Raw genomic sequence first — 20,222 nt, forward strand, 5'->3', positions numbered from 1 at the left:
CCTACAACTATACTTTAGCTTTAAACTAATTTCTAAATTTAAAAGAAAAAAGAAGTGGCACTAATCATACATATTAACGAGATTTACAGTTTCTTTCATATAAAATATACTTAGAGCAGTGTAGTTATCCCACAAGAAGAAAAATGTGTGGATCTACGCTACCTTATTACCCTTTAATTTTACATCATCATTCTAAAGTGGATAATTTGTAATTTATCATATACAATATTTTGGCAAACCTTAGTATTGTTGTATTTATTACACAAGCACCATAATCGCATTGGCCTTCAGCGAGCTTCAATCATAGTTATACTCGCATCATTTACTGAATAAATTCCTTCACTGGTTGATGGATTTGAGCTCTCATAATTAGTTTTCTTGAAAATAAATGCTGGTTGTTTTGGGTCAGGAAGAGTGGAGTCATTACCCAGCATGAAAACAACTGCTGACATAGATGGTCTGTCGGCGGCATAATCTTGCACGCACAAAAGACCAATTTGTATGCATCTTTGGACTTCAAGGTCACAGAGCGACTCTCCTAATGATTGATCAACGATCTCCATGGTTTTTCCTTCTCTCCATAGTTCCCATATCTACATTAATTGAAAATCATATCAGTTGGACCATTGAAGGGTATATTTAAATTGCAGCAGAAGTTCTCATAAAAATACTAACATGTCCAACTAAATTTGTGGCTGTAATGTCTTCATATTGACCACTGTTCTTTCTGCCTGTAATGATCTCTAGAAGTAAAACTCCGAAGCTGTATACATCAGACTTTATTGAAAATTGTCCTTCCATGGCATATTCTGGTGACATATAGCCACTACAAAAGTAAAACAAAAGGAAATCACTATATGATGTGAACTGTTTACATATGTACTGTCTGAGTAACAAATAATACAATGAAGATTATTAATATTGTTTGTTGTTAATTACTTACTAGGTTCCAACAACACGGTTTGTGTTTGCTTCAATTTGGTCTCCACCAAATATTCTAGCCATACCAAAATCTGCAATTTTTGGGTTCAATGCAGAGTCCAGCAAGACATTGCTGGCTTTTAGGTCTCTATGAATGATTCTCAATCGTGAATCTTGATGAAGGTATAAAATTCCTCTAGCAATCCCACAGATGATATCAAATCGCTTTTTCCAGTCTAGTTGTGACCTTTTAGATTCGTCTGGGCCAAAAATTTAAGGTATCATTCATTGTTCTGGTAATTTATGGATGAACTTGTTACTGTAAATGGTTAGGTATGGACATGGCTACCTCCAAAGTGAGAGCTAAAGTACTAAGCAGCCAAGATGAAAACAAAAACATACCATAAATTAGAGAGTCCAAACTCTTGTTAGGCAAATACTCATAGATTAACATCTTCTCCTGTCCTTGAATGCAGCAACCTAAGATCCTCACAAGATTTCTGTGTTGGAGCTTTGAGATCAAAACCACCTCATTTTTAAACTCTTCTATGCCTTGTCCAGAGTTCTTTGACAGCCTCTTCACTGCTATTTCCATTCCATTACTCAGTAGACCCTGAAGTCATCATCCAAGGTAATTTTAATAATATATGTAATGTGATATATATGGATACCAGGCATTATAAAAAGTAAATTTGTAGTTGAATTTGAACTTGTTAAAGAAGAATAGCTACCTTATAAACAGAACCAAAGCCCCCTTGACCAAGCTTGTTAGAATCAGAGAAATTGTCTGTGGCAGCAGCAATGGAGCTAAGATCAAAGAATGGCAAATCTGAATTTTTTGTAGAGTCAAATTCTTGTAGATCGGTAGAGTCCTCCAAGTTAAGACGAAAGGAATACTTGCGATTCCTTTTTATCCCTTTTCATCAAACAAGGAAACAAATACATTTGAGCACGTAATTAATTTAGAATTGAGAACCCCTAACGTGGTAAATAATAATTTTAAAACTTACCTTGTTTCCTGTCTTTAACAGACCAACACACGAAAGTCACTGCCAAAAACAATATCATAAGAATAGCAATGGTCAAAATTACCACCATTCCCTTCTTTCCAAGAGAACCATACGGATGTTTTGCATATTTAGCTGCAAAATTCAAATGTAAAGATGTTATAAGTACAGAAGAAATAATGACAGATAAATCAACTATATACTGCTAGATTAATGGGTTGTAAAACTTTTCTTTTCACTGCTATAATTTTGCTTACTTATTTCAATTACTTTGCTTATGCTAGTGGTAATGTTCAGTCATCGATTTACTCTGATTTTGGACATATTGTACTATAAATGTTGTGGGTACCTGATCATTTGCTGACAGCATGTATGGATAAGATTATAGGCTGTCATTTCTAGTGTATTACTCATGAGAATTCAGTGGCTTCAGGGAGTCCTATTGATTTTGTAATTCCTCAATTTTCTGGGAATTTTTATCATATGAATTATAAAAATGAGACAATGTTTAAAGTCTTTTGACTTATTGGAGTATGCAGATCATGACAAGCAAGCCCCACCATTGAGAGTTAATCCTACTATTGCCCAAATCAAGCAACATGAGAAGGACTCCATGACGAAGTACGAAGTTGTTTCATGTCTACATTTAACTTTGACAGAGGAGCTATTTACCAACATTATGCCACTGGAAAAGTTGTGGATATAACAAGATGTTTAATTGTAGAAAAAAAAAATCACCGAAAAACTTTCAGCTTGAAGGAATTTATTTTACAACAATATATCTCTTGAATACATACTGAGTTAACCTAAACCCAGAACTTTAAATATGTTATATTACATGTTGCAGCAACTAAAAGATCCAAATTGGCAAAGCTGAAATGGGAACTTTCCTATGGTATGTTGGAAGCTCCAAAGATAAGTCTAAACAGAATGTGATCTGTATATATTCAATTTGGTAAGAATATATATATATATATATATATATATATATATATATATATATATATATATATATATATATATATTTGAATTGGAAAAATAATCAAGTTCAAAGAAGCGTGAACACTTAAACTCAGCAAGCTACAAGGGAAGATGAAAGTCAAATTGTTGAATCTAATTATCTAGTGCTAAAAAACCAAGTCTCTGGCTAAAATTTATGAAAAATCCAGCTTTCTTAGTTTGAAGAAGCTTCAATGCATATATAGTAGAATGATGCAATGAAGGAGGACCTCGTTATTATAAGAAAAATAATATTTGAGTTGAAGTTGTTTCGGTGTTGTGATTATGTTTACTTAGTGGTAAGTCATGAATTTAATTTGATTTTTGTTCGTACGGTCTGCCATACTATGTGTATCGTACAATTTGTCACATCGTGTGTGATGTACAGTCTGCCACACCATGTGTAACGTAGGGTCTGTCTTGGACCAAGCACCACCCAGGTTGAACACTCAAGTCGTCTATCCAGGTCATCCTCCCATGTTATTTTCTTAGTCCGACCTCTCAAGTCGTTTATCCAGTCCGTCTTCCTAGGCTGTCCTCTCAAACTGTCCTCTTAGGTCGTCCACCTAGGTCATCCATCCAGGTCACCCAGACCTAGGTCGTACTACTATGACCTAATAGTATGGTCAGATTATCAGTAGTAATGACTCATTAAGTCCCTAATGCATATTAAAGTTTGATTGGGTCGTCATTAGCTAGGAAAGAATAAAGGTTCATCGCAACTTGTATAAATAAGGGTCTGAGGTATTACTTTAGGATCATTATACACAATATATGCATCACTTATTCTTGTGCTAACCGTTCGATTATATTACTGACTTGAGCATCGAGTATCTTTGACAGATATCCACTCACACAAATTGGACAAGATGGAGAGAGAGCAAACAAACGTAACTTTCATAATGAAGACCACTAGGAAGCCTATCCAGTATTCAGAACAACTTGGTGTTTTGAGGAAGTAACCTTAACTCATACCCGAAACAATTTTGAACAAATTCATACTCTAAATACAATGGATTTTTTGTCGATAGCACATATGAATATGATGATGGACGTTCGTATTTTCATATATTTGTTATTAAATATGATATAGAGTATAAAATTGTTCTTTTTCTCTTCACTACTCTTCCGTTTTACATACTATCGCTATGTTTCGTATTTATATGGTCAAAGTTATCTTTATTCAATATATAGAACTAAAATTTCATGAAAAAACGAGTCATAAAAACAAATAACAAGTTTTTCACGTTATTTATAATATTTAATATGTTATCAATATATAAAGTTTAAAATTATTGATAGTCATTTTTTTTTTGTTACATGTGACTTAAAATATCTTGCATAAATTAAATCAATTTCTCACTTCTTTATAAACATATGCAATCAAATAACTTTTGATACATAACATATTTAATACATTGTCAGGATAATAAATTTAAATTTTTCACTCATAACAAATATCTTATCCGATTTTGTAATGAAGGTCCCTTCTTAACTAATTAATTAGTCAAGTAATGTTTTTGTCTTTTATTATTTTAGTTCACACCTAGATTACTTTAATTACACTATTTTTAAATAAAAAAAAGTAGAATCTTTATATTTGTATTAAATATAAAATAACTCTTCGTTAACTATTTACATGTTTCGTTCAAGTTATTACTAATGTGTATCTTAGTTTTAACTATCTATTTAAAAAAAAGAAAGATAACATACCCAATTCAAGCGCATCCACTCGCACGTACAAGCTCTGTCCTACTTGCGTGTAGGTCCTCGTGTCCTCCATGTCACCGTGCCAAGTAAGACACCCACTCTCCGAGTTCTCGTTCGCACTCGTGTAAGCCGCACACGTGCAATCTTTCAAACATCTCTCTCTGCATTCTCTCATTCCGATCATTGCCACCACACGCGCCTTCGACGTGTCCGGGACCTTCACACGTGGCACCTCCACAAACCCCTCTCCGCTTCCACACGTGGACACATTACTCTTCCGAATACAACCACCCGACCCGTCACGAAGAAACCACTCCCTCTCGGACCTCGGTTCGAACCCCGGCAAACACTCGCACTCGAACTTATCCTCGTGATACGGGTCGCAGTTCGCGTTCGACCCGCACCGCCTGAAGTTGTCGCACTCCTCCTTTGGCGCGTCCCATATCGAAAACCACCTGTGCTCGCGACCCTGCCACGTGAACCTCGTCACGTGCCCAGTCTCCTCCAGCACCATTCTCGAGAACACCGTCGGGTCTTTCACTCCGTACATTATCGAAACCTCTTTCTCGTCGTTCACGTAGCTAACGTTGAAGATAAAATTCGGAGTCATCTCGGGCACCCCGCTCCATCTCTGACCCGTCCATGACCCGACCCTCCACAACGGGGCATCCCCTCTGTAAAGAAACAGCTGCGGAAACCCGGTTGGGTCGATTTTATACGTCAAGTTCCCGGTTCCAGGGTCGTTGGCCGATTTCCAAGAAGTTAAAAACCGGTCCAGACCGGTTTTTCTGTTCAACCCGAGTTTCATGAACGGAAGCATAGTATTACTAGGATAGTCAAAACTCTGCCAACGAAAACCAATTTTGTCGGCTTGGATCAAAACTAGGTTTCCAGTGTCCAAAAGCTTGGCCGAAACGTTCGTCGATGCCATGGAAGCGTTTGAAGACCAAACGGGGTCGAGGTTTCGGGTGTTATTGCTGTGGAGTACGAGGTTTCCGTGGTTGTCCATGGATAGAACACCGGAAGTGTCGTTGAGCGGAGCGTCTCTGTTGGCAACCCACACTACCGTTTGTTCCGAAATTTTGTTGTACCATATCCCAACGTATCGGGTTGTGGAGTTTGATGGGCTGAAGAAACCGAGTGCAAAGTTTCCCAACCCATCGGAGAGCAAAACGTCGCCGTCTTTCAAGGGTTGGCCTGTGGTTATGGTGTTGTGGAGTGTATGACAACAAGGGTAAAGAAGCGTCAGAAGAAGAAATGGGGTGAGAAACTCTTTAGCTGAAAGCAACTTCATGATAATGGTGTTGTAGTTCTATGTTTGTGAGTGAACGGAGTATTTATTTGGAGAAAGGTTATAAATGATTGGAGGCGCTTCTTGAATCGGTATTTATGATGGTAGCTGATATTTTTCCGTGAAAATTGATATGCATGAGTTGTTTTATTCAGGATTGTGCATGTAAAGAGAGAGTGATTGAGACACACAACTAAACATTGGTGGTTGTTTCACATTAAATACTTTGTTTCTCATGTGCCCCACAAACACATAGACAAATAGGTTAGGATATATAAGTTGCTTTAGCTAATCCATTTTATGTAGTCGATCAAACTTAATGTTCATCATTAATAATTCTAAGTTATCTAAATAACAACCTTCACTTTGTCAAATCCAGTACCAAAATTTATTTTATGTTGGCTAAAGTTCAATAAAAAGGAAAAATAAAAACGACAAAGATTAAGAGTAGTGGTTATTTTTGTGATTTTCGGTTTTTTTTTTCAAAAAACTTCTACGCACACTTAAAACAATGGTAACCAGGTGTTGGATGCCACTTGAAGTCATGATTTTGTGGCGATATTTGACTGTGGAATACTGTGGATAAATGGCGATCATGACTTGAAAAAAGAGAGTTCAAAAAAACTTCGATATTCCTTAAACTAATTTATAAGGTTTACTTTATAAATTCAAAATTACGTAATAATTTTTTAACTTAATATTATTTTTCTTCCTTCATTAGCATATATGTAAATTTAAAATATTAAATAGAAAGGGTATAAGTGATAAATTACGCTTTAAAAGTAAAGTTAAATAGAAATTAAAATATTTTTACAAATGTGACCTGGAATTATTATTTACTTTCAATATAATTACGTCATTCCATTGGAATCGAAATAGTATTTAATATCTTTTTTTAATATTATGAAAAATATCTTAAAATTATTACGTCAATCCCACTTACAAATCTTATAATATTTTTTTTATGAAAGTGGTTTCTAAAATTTTACTGCAACAAAATTCATAAATAAAAATCAATTTTAGTGACGAAAAATGTGTTTAGAGATCAACTTTCATGCCATTAGCTTAATTACAAACCAATTTCTTTGCTTAATAGTTAATTTTAGTGACTAATTTATGTAAAAATTCATAATAAAAACTATTTTAGTATCGAATTAAAAATCAATTCAAATTTTTTATTCATAATAGAAACTATTTTAGTTATCAATAATTTTAGTTTATAAATTGATATATGTTAGATATATTATATTTATCTTTTCTGTATATTTTATCTTTAGTTAGTTTGCTATTATTTTTTATTTGTATTTTAGGCTTAACTTATATTTTTTCTATTATTAAAAGGACCTTATGTGTAAATTCAAAACAGGGAGATTATTCACATATATAGCTTTTCACTGTATTCAATATAGTATCTAGAGCTAGGTTATTTTTAGGAAAAAAAAATTGTTACCTTTGTCACTACATATGCCACTGTCAATAGCGTCATTATCTATTGTTTTTGTCTACCACTACCGCTATTGGAGTTCCAATTTTGACCGACGATCACACAATTTTGGTCGTCTCTGCTAGGCGACCATCGTGTCAACGACGCCTTCATCGGAGCTCCTATGCGCTCTCATCGCCTTTTAAAGTTGTGGATTTGTTCCCTTTTTCGTCGTGCATAGTGGTACACCTAATCTCTTCTTATGCAATGATTCAGAGCATCGATGTCGCTCTTTTTCCTCTTTCAGATTTGGTGCATGTGGTTGTACGTCTCGTCTCCTCTCAAGTAGTTATTCAGAGCGTTGAAGCGCTATTTTTCCTTTTTCAGGTGCCTTGATTGAAGAATAATGGATTTTTAAGGTTTCTCTCTCTTGTTCATCCATGAATTCTTTCATTGTTGTCTCTTCTGACTTCCCTTCTGTTACCATTGCGTTTGAGCTATCTATATGCTTTTTCTTTCGTGGCAAAGATGATTTTTGTTAGTTTATTTATAATTGTGGTTGCTTTTCAACAATGACTTCTTTATACATTGGATGTCAACAATGCATTTCTCAACGACAATTTATAAGAAGAGATTTACACATAGCAACCTCCCATATTTGGTTCTCTAGGGAGTCTTTTAGGTTTGTATTTCGTCTTCTATGTCGTCTTCGCAAATCATTAACAATTTGGTATCACTTGAGTGCAAAAATAAATATTTTCACTAAGTCTATTGATTATATTAATAGCAAGTTTGGTACATATGATTTGTATGCACAAACTTGAGGGTGAGTGTTGGATATACTATCTTTACCTTTTATCTTTAGTAGTTTTTTTATTAATTCTTATTTGTATTTTGGACTTAGCTCATATTTCTTCTATTATAAATAGAGGACCCTATATATATATATATATATATATATATATATATATATATATATATATATATTCAACACAAGGAAAGTTAATCTCATGTATAGTTTTTCACTATATTCAACAATATATAAATTGGTGACTATAATGACTAATTATTTTTAGTCACTAAAATTGATCATTCTTTAAGAATTTTCTTATAGTGTTAATTTTAAAAAGAGATTAAAGATAAAAAAATATTGTTTGGTGTAATATAACACGCATTTTGGTTATGTCATTGTCTCAACATGTATAGTGTTATTTTTCAAAGAAAATACACATCAGTTCAAATACGAATAATATTTATCCGTTATTCGTTCTTCTTAAAAAAATTGTCCTATTATCTATCCCGTCATATATCGGGTATCTGTGGAAAAATATCTTCAAAATTTTTTACACCTGTAAGTACTCACGGGTACATTTAGATATTTTATATTTAATTATTTTAATTTTAAAAGAAATTATTTAAAAACACATTTAAAGTATGGAAAATGTTAGAAATAAAATGGATTGTTATTGTTGGAGTTAGATTTCACTGGTTCCACTCTCATCCACTTGATTGCTTAACTCCTTTTCACTAGAATGTCAATGTCAACCTACAAGTTGACTCAAATCTTAATCTCTTGCATAATGAGCTCCTGTTTCCTTATTAATAGTCAACACTTTGAACTCCTTACAAACAAACATCTTTAACAACTACAGCTTAAGACACCTAATGAGTCAAGTTGCATTCCTAGATACAAGCTTCCTAAACATAACACCTAATAAATCACATATCAAGATAGATGATTAAATCACAATAAACATTAAGAAAAAAAAACGAAAATACTAACTTTTAGTGGAAAGACACATATAAATATATATGAAGAGTTGAATGATTACATCTACCCGTAACAAAATATATTTTGTTCTCCATTGTCACGGAGAGCCTAAGAATACAAAAGAAAATAAGGAAAGAAGAAGAAGATATAAGAAGGGAGAAGAATGGTTCCCACAAGCCCAATCAACCATATAAACTCTCCAAAACTTGTATTTCACGCTTGCTGCCTCCAAAGTTTGCTCCTCCTAGACATAGGGAAATTTTTTGTGACATTAGTGAAAGCAATGCCCAATGTAAGTATTCCACCGTTGAAACTATCACACAGATTCAAGAGGGTGAACCCCTATGAAGGTAGCACCCAATGCAAGTTCTCCACGGTAGGCACGTAGCGTCAACCTTGGTCTCTGCCAAGCTAGTTCCCAACACTCCCTTAGTGGCGCCTATTGTCATCATGCCCGTATATGTATGGCACGTAATGACCATTTGTGGTCAAACATAAAAAAATCTCATTTATATTTCACCATAAGAATCTGAGATAAATTTACTTCTAACCACAAAGAGTCAATGAAAATGAGATTTTTACATTTAATTAAACATAAAAAGTTTATCTTATTTATAAAAATATAACCACACTTTTTTAACGTCAAATAAATATAAATTATGTGACTTAATTAACCTATTTTCTACTACTAATAAAAACGAAATCAAGATTATTGATGAAAAAATACAAAAGGAACCAAATTTTATTACCAATGAAAACTAAGGACTTAAGGATCAAATGAGTTTTCTATTACCATTCAATATAATCAAACACATAATAATGTTGCGAATTTTACAAAAATTCTTCTACAAATATGAATGTAACTCAAGATTAAAAGAACTCGAACTTTTAACTTGAAGTTACTGCAATTGTAAACTAGAACAACTGCATTGGTCTCTTATTTTATCTAGCAATCAAATAAATTAAAACAACACTTAATATTTAAACTGTGATAATAATATAAATTAAAACAACTTTATTGTTATATCCATTTACAATATTTTCTAAAAAAGTTCATATTTTATTTTTAACCAGAAATAGCGCATTCTCATTGTGTAATATTTTTAACAAAAGTACAATAATAATTGTTTATTACAATACAAATAAAATAGTGATTATAATTGTTAGGTGTAAGTAATGGACTGTAAAGTTACCATCAGCTTATAGCAGTGTGAAATGCTCTCACCCGCATAAATAAGCAAGTCGTACACGAAGGCAAGGTTTAAATATGTATTTTTGTCTTCATGAGATAATCTTAAATTGGTTTTTCAATTTTCTTTTTCAATTTTTAAAAAATTAATATAATTTAATATATTTTTATTAGTATTGTACTAACAATGTTAATAATATGTCATGTATTATTTTATTTTTTTTAAAAAAATGTATCTACATATTAAGTCAGTGTCATGTCATGTGAAAGTGTCAGTGTAATATGATTTATAGTGTCATGTGTCAATATCATGGTCTTATTTTCAATTAAGTCTTTATTGTGATTCAATTCAATCTTAATTTTTCTTTTAAATGAAATAATTTTGTCGCTCATCAAATTAAAACAATTTTTATATAAATATTATAATAATATTTGTATCAAAATTTATATGTTTAAATATTTATAATATTATTTAGGGTTAAATATGTTTTTAGTCCCTAAACTATTGGCCGTTTCTGGTTTTCGTCCCACTTCCAAACTAAGGTACAATTTGGTCTTCATTCTTTAGAAAAACGTTCGTTTTAGTCATCAAAATTTTGTTTTTAGTCCTCGTTTTAGTCCTCAAAACGTTGTTTTTTCGACTAAAACGAACGTTTTTTAAAGATTGAGGACCAAATTGTACCTTAGTTTGGAAGAGGGACGAAAACCAGAAACGGTCAATAGTTTAGGGACTAAAAACATATTTAACCCTATTATTTATAAATCGACTTTAATTATATTATTCGAATATAATTATTAAATTTATTTTCATTTTCGCTACTTGTAATTTCTCATAATAATTTCATTTTATTGTCTTATTAATGATTAACAAATATATCTAGGTAAAGAAAAGGGCTAATAAAAGTATTTACATAGGTTAATCAAAGTATTTTTAAAAAAAAAATTTAAAAATATTTAATAAAAATATCACTATATCATTTATCTAAAAATTAAATTTTGTTTCTGGAGTGAAATTGCTCTATTTTAAAAATAATTGAGACTAAATTGAATCGAAATAAGAAATTAAGTGATTGAATTGGCTATAAGACAATAACATATGAATTTTATTGTCACGTGACACTATGCTGACTTGACACTTAGACAATTTTTTAATTAAAAAAATTAAAATTAAACTAAATTAAATTAAAACAAAATAAACATAAACAAACACGTGGTATAGTTTTAAGTCTTTAATACAATTCTAACAAAAGACCAAATTACATTAACTTTTCAAAAATTGTGACTTAATTGAAAGAAAAAAATTATCTGGGAGAACAATTTGAGATTAAATTGGAGGCCTAAAGCTTATTTAAACCTACGGGAAATTTAAGTTAACTACATTTAAATCTAATTATTCTTGAAGGTATAATTATGTTTCAATTCAAGAATGTGATAAAAATATTTTTATTTTGTATTTTTTTTTTACATTTTTTTAGTCTATTATTAAGTACTTAATATTTTTATTTTTTTAATTGAGTTTTTAGTGTTTAATTGATTCATTAACTAGATAATATAATTATTATTTTATCTCATCATCTTGCTTGTTTATCTCTGTGCAAGAAAAAAGTAAATATTGGGTTACTTATAAGAACATTTATTTCCATCCCGTTTGTAATAAGAACAATAAAAATATTTGTAATTTTACATTAATCGCAATATTATTTTATATTAAATATAAAATCTTATATTTTTTAATACAGACACAAATAAGTAAAATGACATAATGGAATAATAGCTGCATCACCCATTTAAAAAAATTAAATAAAATGAACCTAATTAATAAATATAAAATTTTTAAATAATCAATAGATAAAAAAAAAGTTAATAAGACTTAATTAAAAATACTTAAATTTACCATGGATTTAAAACTTTCATTAAAGACTCTGGCAACATGTACATTCTCACATGGTATGTTCTCTCTTATTCATTATTCATTAATACTCTTGAAGACTTAATGGACATTAAGACTTAGACTTGAAAACTTAAAAGACCTGAAGACTTTTAGAATCATAGTTTGGATTTGATGATCTACTTTCAAACTACTATGAGATGTCTTCTTAGGTAAATGTATGTGATTCATGTATTAGTATTTGATTGCATGAATTTATGTATATCGTTATTTTATTGTTTTAGGTAGAGTATATTGTTATTTGATTTTATGTATATTTTTATTTGAGTTTATGAATTTATGCATATGTTATTTGATTGCATGAATTATGTATATTGTTATTTCTTATAACTTATAATTATTCATGTTACCAAAACCAGTGAATCTCACAATAACTCATTTTTACCAAAAAGTTGTGTATCCACCAAGAGAAAGCAATCCTATAAAAGGAAAAAGATAGGAAGCCGCATAAGACCCGAGAAAAATGTAGAATTTATAAATAAGATTTGAGTATGTTTTATTAAAAATGTGCTTGAGTTCACAAGGTGTTGTGTATCTAAGTTGGTGTGCATGTCTTGAGTAAAACATAAAGTTCTATATTATTTATATTTTGTTGATATAAGTGTATCATGTTATTGTATGGTCGTTAAATTTGTGATAGTGTTATATTTTTAATGTGATGATGTGTTAGCTTGTTGGTAGAAATGATTGTTTAGCTTGTTGGTAACGGGAAATAGAATTAATGAAAATAAATTATAAAGAAAGAAAGACAAAACATTAATTTATTGTTAATTTATTATAATAATTATTATAATTTTGAGTAGAAAATTGTTATTACTACTTTAACAATTATTTGGCAATCAAATTAATTTAAATTAAAATTAGAAAGAGAAATTAATTTGATTCAAAAGGAAGTTAATGAGATTTTAAATTAATTTGGAATTTGATTTTAATGATTGATTAAAGTAATAAATGATCCAAATATTGAATTATATTTATTTTTTTATTGTTTGTCATTGATTGTTTGAGTGAAACTCGTTGAGTATATTGTATTTTTTTTAATGAGACTTTAGATAATGATGAATGAATAGTGTTAGACAGAGAATAAAAGTGATTGTCTTACTTAGGTATATGATGAACTTTGATTGATGAAGGAACGAGTGAGTGTTGATGATTTGTAATGACGATGTGTTTGGAGACGATGTTGATAAGGATGACATTGATGACATAATCATGATATAGTTAATGATAATGTTGATAATGATAAGGGTGTATGAATGCTTCTATTAGTAGGATAGCGCGGTAGATGATGAATTGGTTATTAAGTTGTACTTGCTTCCTATGTACAGATTTTATTATTATTGGTTGGGTTATGGTAGCTTACCCATATTTGTATGTGTCTTGCGATGATCGTATAACTTTTGGTTGTACGAGAGCAGATGTTGCAGATGCTCCAGATGCTTGATAGAGACGTGAGAGTGAAAAAAAGATTAATGTTATTTAAAGTTTTATGTTATAAATTTTAGAGACAATGTAATTGGATTTAATTTATTTCATTTTTATTATACTAATTTTGGTATTATATAAGTGGTTTTCCACAATGATATAATGATATTATGATTTTAAAAATTTTAAATTTCAATCCTATTCAGGGCATTCCAAAATTTAGGGATGTTATAAGCCCACCTAAAAACTTCGATAGTATAGGAAACAAAAAAAGGTCATTCAAATCACCAAAAAAAAAATTAGAAAAGAAAATAAATAGAAAAGGATAAGATAAATATATTTTCAAAAACCATTGGAGACTTATTATAAAAAAATTATAATTAGATCACAAATAATTTTTACTTTATCATTCTCTAACCTGCGAAATCTCTTCATAGATATAACAAAAACCAATTTCAGAAACTTAAATATAAGACATAGAAAAAAGTATATAAAATTGTAAACGGATAAAAAAACCTTAAGAAAAAGAAAAAAAAAAAGTTATATATATATATATATATATATTAGTATTCGATTTTGTTTTTCCAACTGTTATGTAGTATTAATTTATTATAAACCTAAGTTTTCTCCTTTCATATATAATTTTTTGTCAAATTTATCTTAATAACAATCTTTCTTCGCCCCTAAACTAGTCTCCTTTACTTGTTTAAAAGACACTACACTCAAGCCCTTTTACGTTAACTCTCCTCAATTATTTGCTTGAAAATATTACACTAGCCCTATAAAAAATTGTCCTAAACTTTAAAAGAAGGAACAAAAGTTACGTGTAATCTCGAAAACCCTCGTAGTGTCAATACAATACAATTTGCTCTATTAAGTATTTCTTTTAATATATAATTTTGTCATTATTCAGAACTAATTAATTTATATATTTACAAAAATAGTTATATAGTTATAGTTGTAAGGTTACAATGAAATATACTATTATTTTTTTTCTTCTAAAAGTCTATATACAGGCTTCATGATTTTGCAAGTCAACTAAAGATAGACTTTTAAGTCATGAAAATTAGGGGTTATGTATATGGTCGAGGACTTACGAGTTTATACACATTGATATTTTTCTATGTGTAGGGAGGGACAACAAACACACATACACATAGATCTCTATACTGGTAAGATATTGTTTGTTTTGGGTCAAACCTTCACGAATTTGCTTTTGGTACCACTCTAAAAGGCCTCTTACCATTCGAGGTATCTTATGTGTATATAAGCTCATGTCTATCTCTTATTTTATCTGATGTGGGACTTTGTTTGTACCCAACATCCACCCCTCAAACAAAGCACTATGGTTCTCTACCTCCACCTCCCCTACAACAGAAGTCTTTTCTTATTCTCGAGTACACCATGGTCAACACTCTCTTTCAAGATCCATGGTCACAACATTGAACATCTCTTGCTCTTCACCTCTCATGACTCATCTGGCTATCCGCCAGCCACTTGCCAAGGCTTCACCTGATCATGGAGTGACGTACTCATTTGAGCCCGGTCACCAGACCTGAACCATCTGATACCATTTGTAGGGAGGGACAACACACACACACACACACACATACATATAGATATCTCCACATTGGTAAGATATTGTCTCCACTTTGGGTCAAACCCTCACGGATTTGCTTTTGGTACCACTCCAAAAGGCCTCTTACCAATGAAGGTATCTTATTTGTATATAAACTCATGTCCATCTGTTATTTTATCTGATGTGAGACTTTGTTTGTACCCAACACTATGACAAGTTAATACATAACACCTTATATGTTTTATCTTTTGAAGATCGAATGCTACATCCTGAAAGCATGATACTACCTTTTGAAGGTTGGGCACCACTTTCCGAGAGTCGGATGCTATATGTTGAAGGCTTACTACTTCCTTCCGAAGGTTATGTTCCACTTACCAAGGGTCGGATGCTATTTTCTAAAGGTTATTTGTTGCTTGTGGAGGGTTGCATATCTCTACCAAGAGCCAAGTACCACATACTAGGTGCTGACAACGAGAATCAATTACCGTCTACCAAAACCAAGTGTTGTCTACTAAGAACTAGATGTCGACTACTAAGTGTTGACTACCAGAACACACCTATTTGTCGCTTGACAAGGTCTATGTGCCACTTACTATAGCTAATGGTGAATTATCCAACCACAAGTCGACCTGTTTTAATGTTTCTATTTAGCCACAAGCCAACCTATTTTACTATTTCTATCTAGCCATAAGCCAACCTACCTGTCTTACTACTTCTACCTAGCCACAAGCCAACCTATTTTACTGTTTATACCCGATCACAAGATGACATATGCTTGCTACTTCTATCCGGCCACAAGCCAACCGGTTTTACTATTTCTAACCAGCCATAAGTTAGCTCGTCCAACTACCTTTTAGACTACCAAAGCCAATGGTGTACTACTTTGTAACTTAGTATAGTCTCGATCAAACAACTAGCTCATGACGTAAATGGACCATCAAGCCCACCTAGGCCCATATAGGTGAGTTTCACAAACATTATAATTATCCTATAAATAGTATACCCGTCAAGGTAAATAATCTATATTAATTATTACAACATTAGTTATTATTTGACGCAACCAACTTCCTTGAGCATCAAAAAATCTTCTATAGGCACACCACTCACCCATCTCTGGAGGATGAGTACCAAGAGGAAGAAGTTAAAGTAGTTGATGAAGGTAAGATGGAAGAAGTCTGTAAAAAAAATCTCTCCACAAGGTATACTCAACTCTATAAGAGCAACAAACATTTTTTAAACATCTTTTTATGCTAATATTTTTAGATCAATTTTTATGCACCATCAATGTAAAATATTCTTATAATATTAAGCAATAGTAAAATGAATAAACAAATAGACTTTGGAATTGAAATTTAGGAACTATGAAAAAATTGACTACCAAAAATTTAATTCAAGAACTTATTTTACACAATTCTAAAGTTTAAATTTTGGATATCATTCTGGTTTTCATAGTTTCACAAATGTAGAACGATGAAAACTAAGTTGTCCTTTTGAAAAAATTGAACAAACATGCTTCTTGCACCCACGTTTTTCTTGTTTCCTATAACCTTATTGAAATAACAACATTACCTTTGATGAAAAATTAATAAAAAAAATCTAACATCACTTAATCTTTCATTTTTTTCTCTACATGTTCCTTTGTAGCGCCGCTCTCCCACTTCATCTCCTAAACCATTTCCTTTATCAATGGCGAGAAGCTTTTGAAGATATTATAAAGACATAAATAAAGTATTGCAAAATCTTTGTTCCGAGATATGCGAACGGGAACATAATCTATTAATGGTAGTTCTGTTTTCCTTCTTAAGACCTGGCAACTTACTTAGCTCTAGCCGCAAGGGTTACAAGATCCATTTCTGAATGTTACGTACTTTCTTCACAAGTCAAGGAACTGTGGCTACTCTGTGGGTCTATAAATAGACAATTTTCTTCCTCTTGAAACATACATTAATTTCACACTTTCAATCTCTCTCTAATTTTTTTCTCCTATTTCTTTCTTTTATTTAATCATGAGTTATTTATTATTAGATTTCCTTTCCTAGTTTTTGAGTTTCTCAGAAAATTTGAGAAATTTCTATTATATCTTGAGAGACTAGCGTAACATACCGCAAATAAGTTTTTAAGGCAGTCAATATATACACCTCAAGAAGTTTACTTTGATTATGATTTTAGTCATCTTTTACAACAATCTTCAGGACTTATGGATGATAACAATAATAACTCTACTTCGGGAAATCAAAACATTGTTTCTAGAACTTAGACTGTCTTTTAAAACCATTCCCAGATGTGTCAAAAATTGAAGTCTTCATTAGACAAAACTTTAGGTGCTGGCAAGAAAATGTGTCTACTCTATTAGACATATATGGAGTTGTTACTGCTCTCACATTTTCAAAACTCGACTCTATTACTCTTACAAAACAAGTTGAAGATTAGATTCATGCGAACAAGGTATGCTGACACACTTTACTTAGTGTTTTGTGTAACGACTTGTTCAATGTGTATTGTTCATATAAGCAAGAGAAAAACATTGGAGATTCGTTGATTCTCAATTATACTGCCAAAGATGTCTTCAAAAAAAAATTCATCATAAGCAACTACTATCATTGAGAGATGATTGAAAATAAGGATATCAATATCCAAATCAAAGAGTACCACAAGTTGTTTGAAAATATCAAAATAGAGACCATAATTCAGCCTAATGAGTTTTTGTTTCATAACTTTTGATTGAGAAACTGCCACCATTTTGGATTAACTACACACGACAACTGAAACACAAACACAAGTTCATGTCACTACCAGACCTTAGTACACACATCATCATTGAAAATACCAACAAAAAGAGAGTGTGTTACTACAAGGATCAAAGCATTATCTGTGAAAGCAAATATGGTAGAAGACAATTTTGCTCCAAAAAGGTACAAAAATAAACTTGATCATCAAAAGAAAAATAAAATAGAAATTATTGTTGCAATGGATCTAACTTCACTTTGAAGAAGAAGGGATTTTTTTTTGTATGTGGAAAGTTAGCCCATCATGCATCGATCGAGTGCGGATGTAAAATAAGAAACAACAATCTTCCTAAGGCAAATATAGCCAAAGGGGAAGATGTCATTATCACAATCATTTCACAAATAAATAGTATGATCAATGTGAGCAAATGGGCGGTAGATTCTAGTGCTACCATGCACATTTATACAAACAAAAGTGCTTTTACCTCCAACACTAGTTTAGGGGATGGAGAAAAACATTTTTATCTTGTGATTCCAGGACAACTCATGTCCTAGGAAATGGAAAAGTTTTTCTAAAGCTCAAATCTAGGAAGACTTTAGCCTTGAGTGACATGCTACATGTGCTAACAATTATAGTTAATCTAATATTTATAGCACTATTGGGAAAAGTTAGGATTAAAATGTCATTTGAATCTCACAAGATTGTTATGACAAAAAATAATGTGTTTGTGAGGAAGAGATATTGCCATTTTTTTCTTAATATTTTCTAAATTGTTAATAAATCAAGTTCTTCTCCTTGTATTGTTAACTCATAAGATGTGTAGCATACTAGATTAGACATGTGAATCCCTTGTATGTTATGAGATTGCAACGACTAGAATTAATTAGTATGCATGATAAATAAAGTAATAAATGTGATATATGTGGAATCCAAAATAATAAAGGAAAATTGTCATTCTATTGAACGTGAAACTGAACTTCTAAGGTTAATCTATACTAAACTAGCTTATTTAAAACAAACTATCTCTAAAGGTGGTAAAATGTATTTTGTAACGTTTATAAATGATTATTCTAAAAAAGCAAAAGTGTACTTGATCAATCATAAGGATGAATGTGTTTTTAACTTATAAAGTAGAAGTAGAAAACTCTGCCAACTACTATTGCATTTTCGTCTAAGCTTCCAAGATCACGACTATGTCAACCGAGGAGGGTACCACTAGTACAAAAACAGCGTACAATGTCAAATATTTTTGGCACATTCGAGTTCGACGTCATAGCGGGAGACGTAAGTTTGACGTCGAATTTTGTTAATATTCGACGTTAATAATTTTTTTTTGTTTTCTTAATTAATTGTGATCTTTTTTACAACTCTACGAGACCTGAAAAAGCATAAAAAAACAAATTTCAATTTTTGGTATTTTATAAAGCATGAACTATAAACGTGTAAGTAGTGTAGTATCAACAACAAACAATAATAACCAACAACAAACAAGTTCAATCAAACAACAACAACAAACAAGTTCAACCAAACAACAACATCAAACAAGCTCAACAAAAAGAACAACAAACAAGTTCAACAAATAAGTTCTTCAAAACGAAAACAAAACTAACCTTCAAAAGGTGGGTTGGTCAGAATAAAGTTTCGTCACCAGTGAGAGAGAAAACAGAATGCGTCTACAAGGACAAGAGCATGAAAATAATTGGTTAAAACAAAAAAAAATCATACATAAAGTAATTAATTAACATGCATTTTTATCAAATGAAAGAAAGATTACATGTGATGCTCGTCAAACTTCGTTCGAGAAAAGTTTGAGAAGAGAAAACGGTACGCGCGCTAAGATAAAGTGAATGAATTTTCAATCTCCCGCTCAAATTTTTATTGAATTCACTAACCTTTTAACGTCGAATTTAAAAGTCATTTGACGTTTTATATCTTTTACGTCAAATTACAATTTTAAACAACGTTTAATAATTAAATTTATTTACAAAAATGTCACCGCTCATTTTTGACGTTGACTTTTCTGTGGTTGGACGTTGAACGCGTGACATTATACGTTGTTTTTGTACTAGTGTCCTGCTTCCTTCTCTCCAACCACCTTGCTTGTGGACACCATAACTCTTGCTTCATTTGCTAAACTGAAATCTTCTTTGCAGAATACTACATGGTCGGGTTGTGCCTACAGAATACACTCTAACTCTCAAGTCAGCTTCAAACATCAGTGATATTAACTGC

At 31.5% G+C, this 20,222-nt stretch overlaps 1 protein-coding gene across 1 annotated transcript; it reads right to left on the minus strand.

Moving 5' to 3' along the window:
- Positions 1-37: 37 nt before the first annotated feature.
- On the minus strand, positions 38-5,967 carry LOC124821489 (G-type lectin S-receptor-like serine/threonine-protein kinase At1g11410). The gene is made up of 7 exons (XM_047293378.2): positions 4,641-5,967; positions 1,932-2,063; positions 1,653-1,837; positions 1,324-1,534; positions 944-1,181; positions 676-826; positions 38-593 (listed from the first exon to the last, which is right to left on the minus strand). Exons 1-7 carry the CDS (start codon positions 5,929-5,931, stop codon positions 288-290), a joined length of 2,514 nt encoding a protein of 837 aa, XP_047149334.2. The 5' UTR covers positions 5,932-5,967; the 3' UTR covers positions 38-287.
- Between the last annotated feature and the right edge of the window lie 14,255 nt (positions 5,968-20,222).

This window comes from Vigna umbellata, chromosome 9 (genome assembly GCF_029865625.1).
Source record: "Vigna umbellata cultivar VRB3 chromosome 9, Vumbellata_1.0, whole genome shotgun sequence".
Lineage (NCBI taxonomy): Eukaryota > Viridiplantae > Streptophyta > Magnoliopsida > Fabales > Fabaceae > Vigna > Vigna umbellata.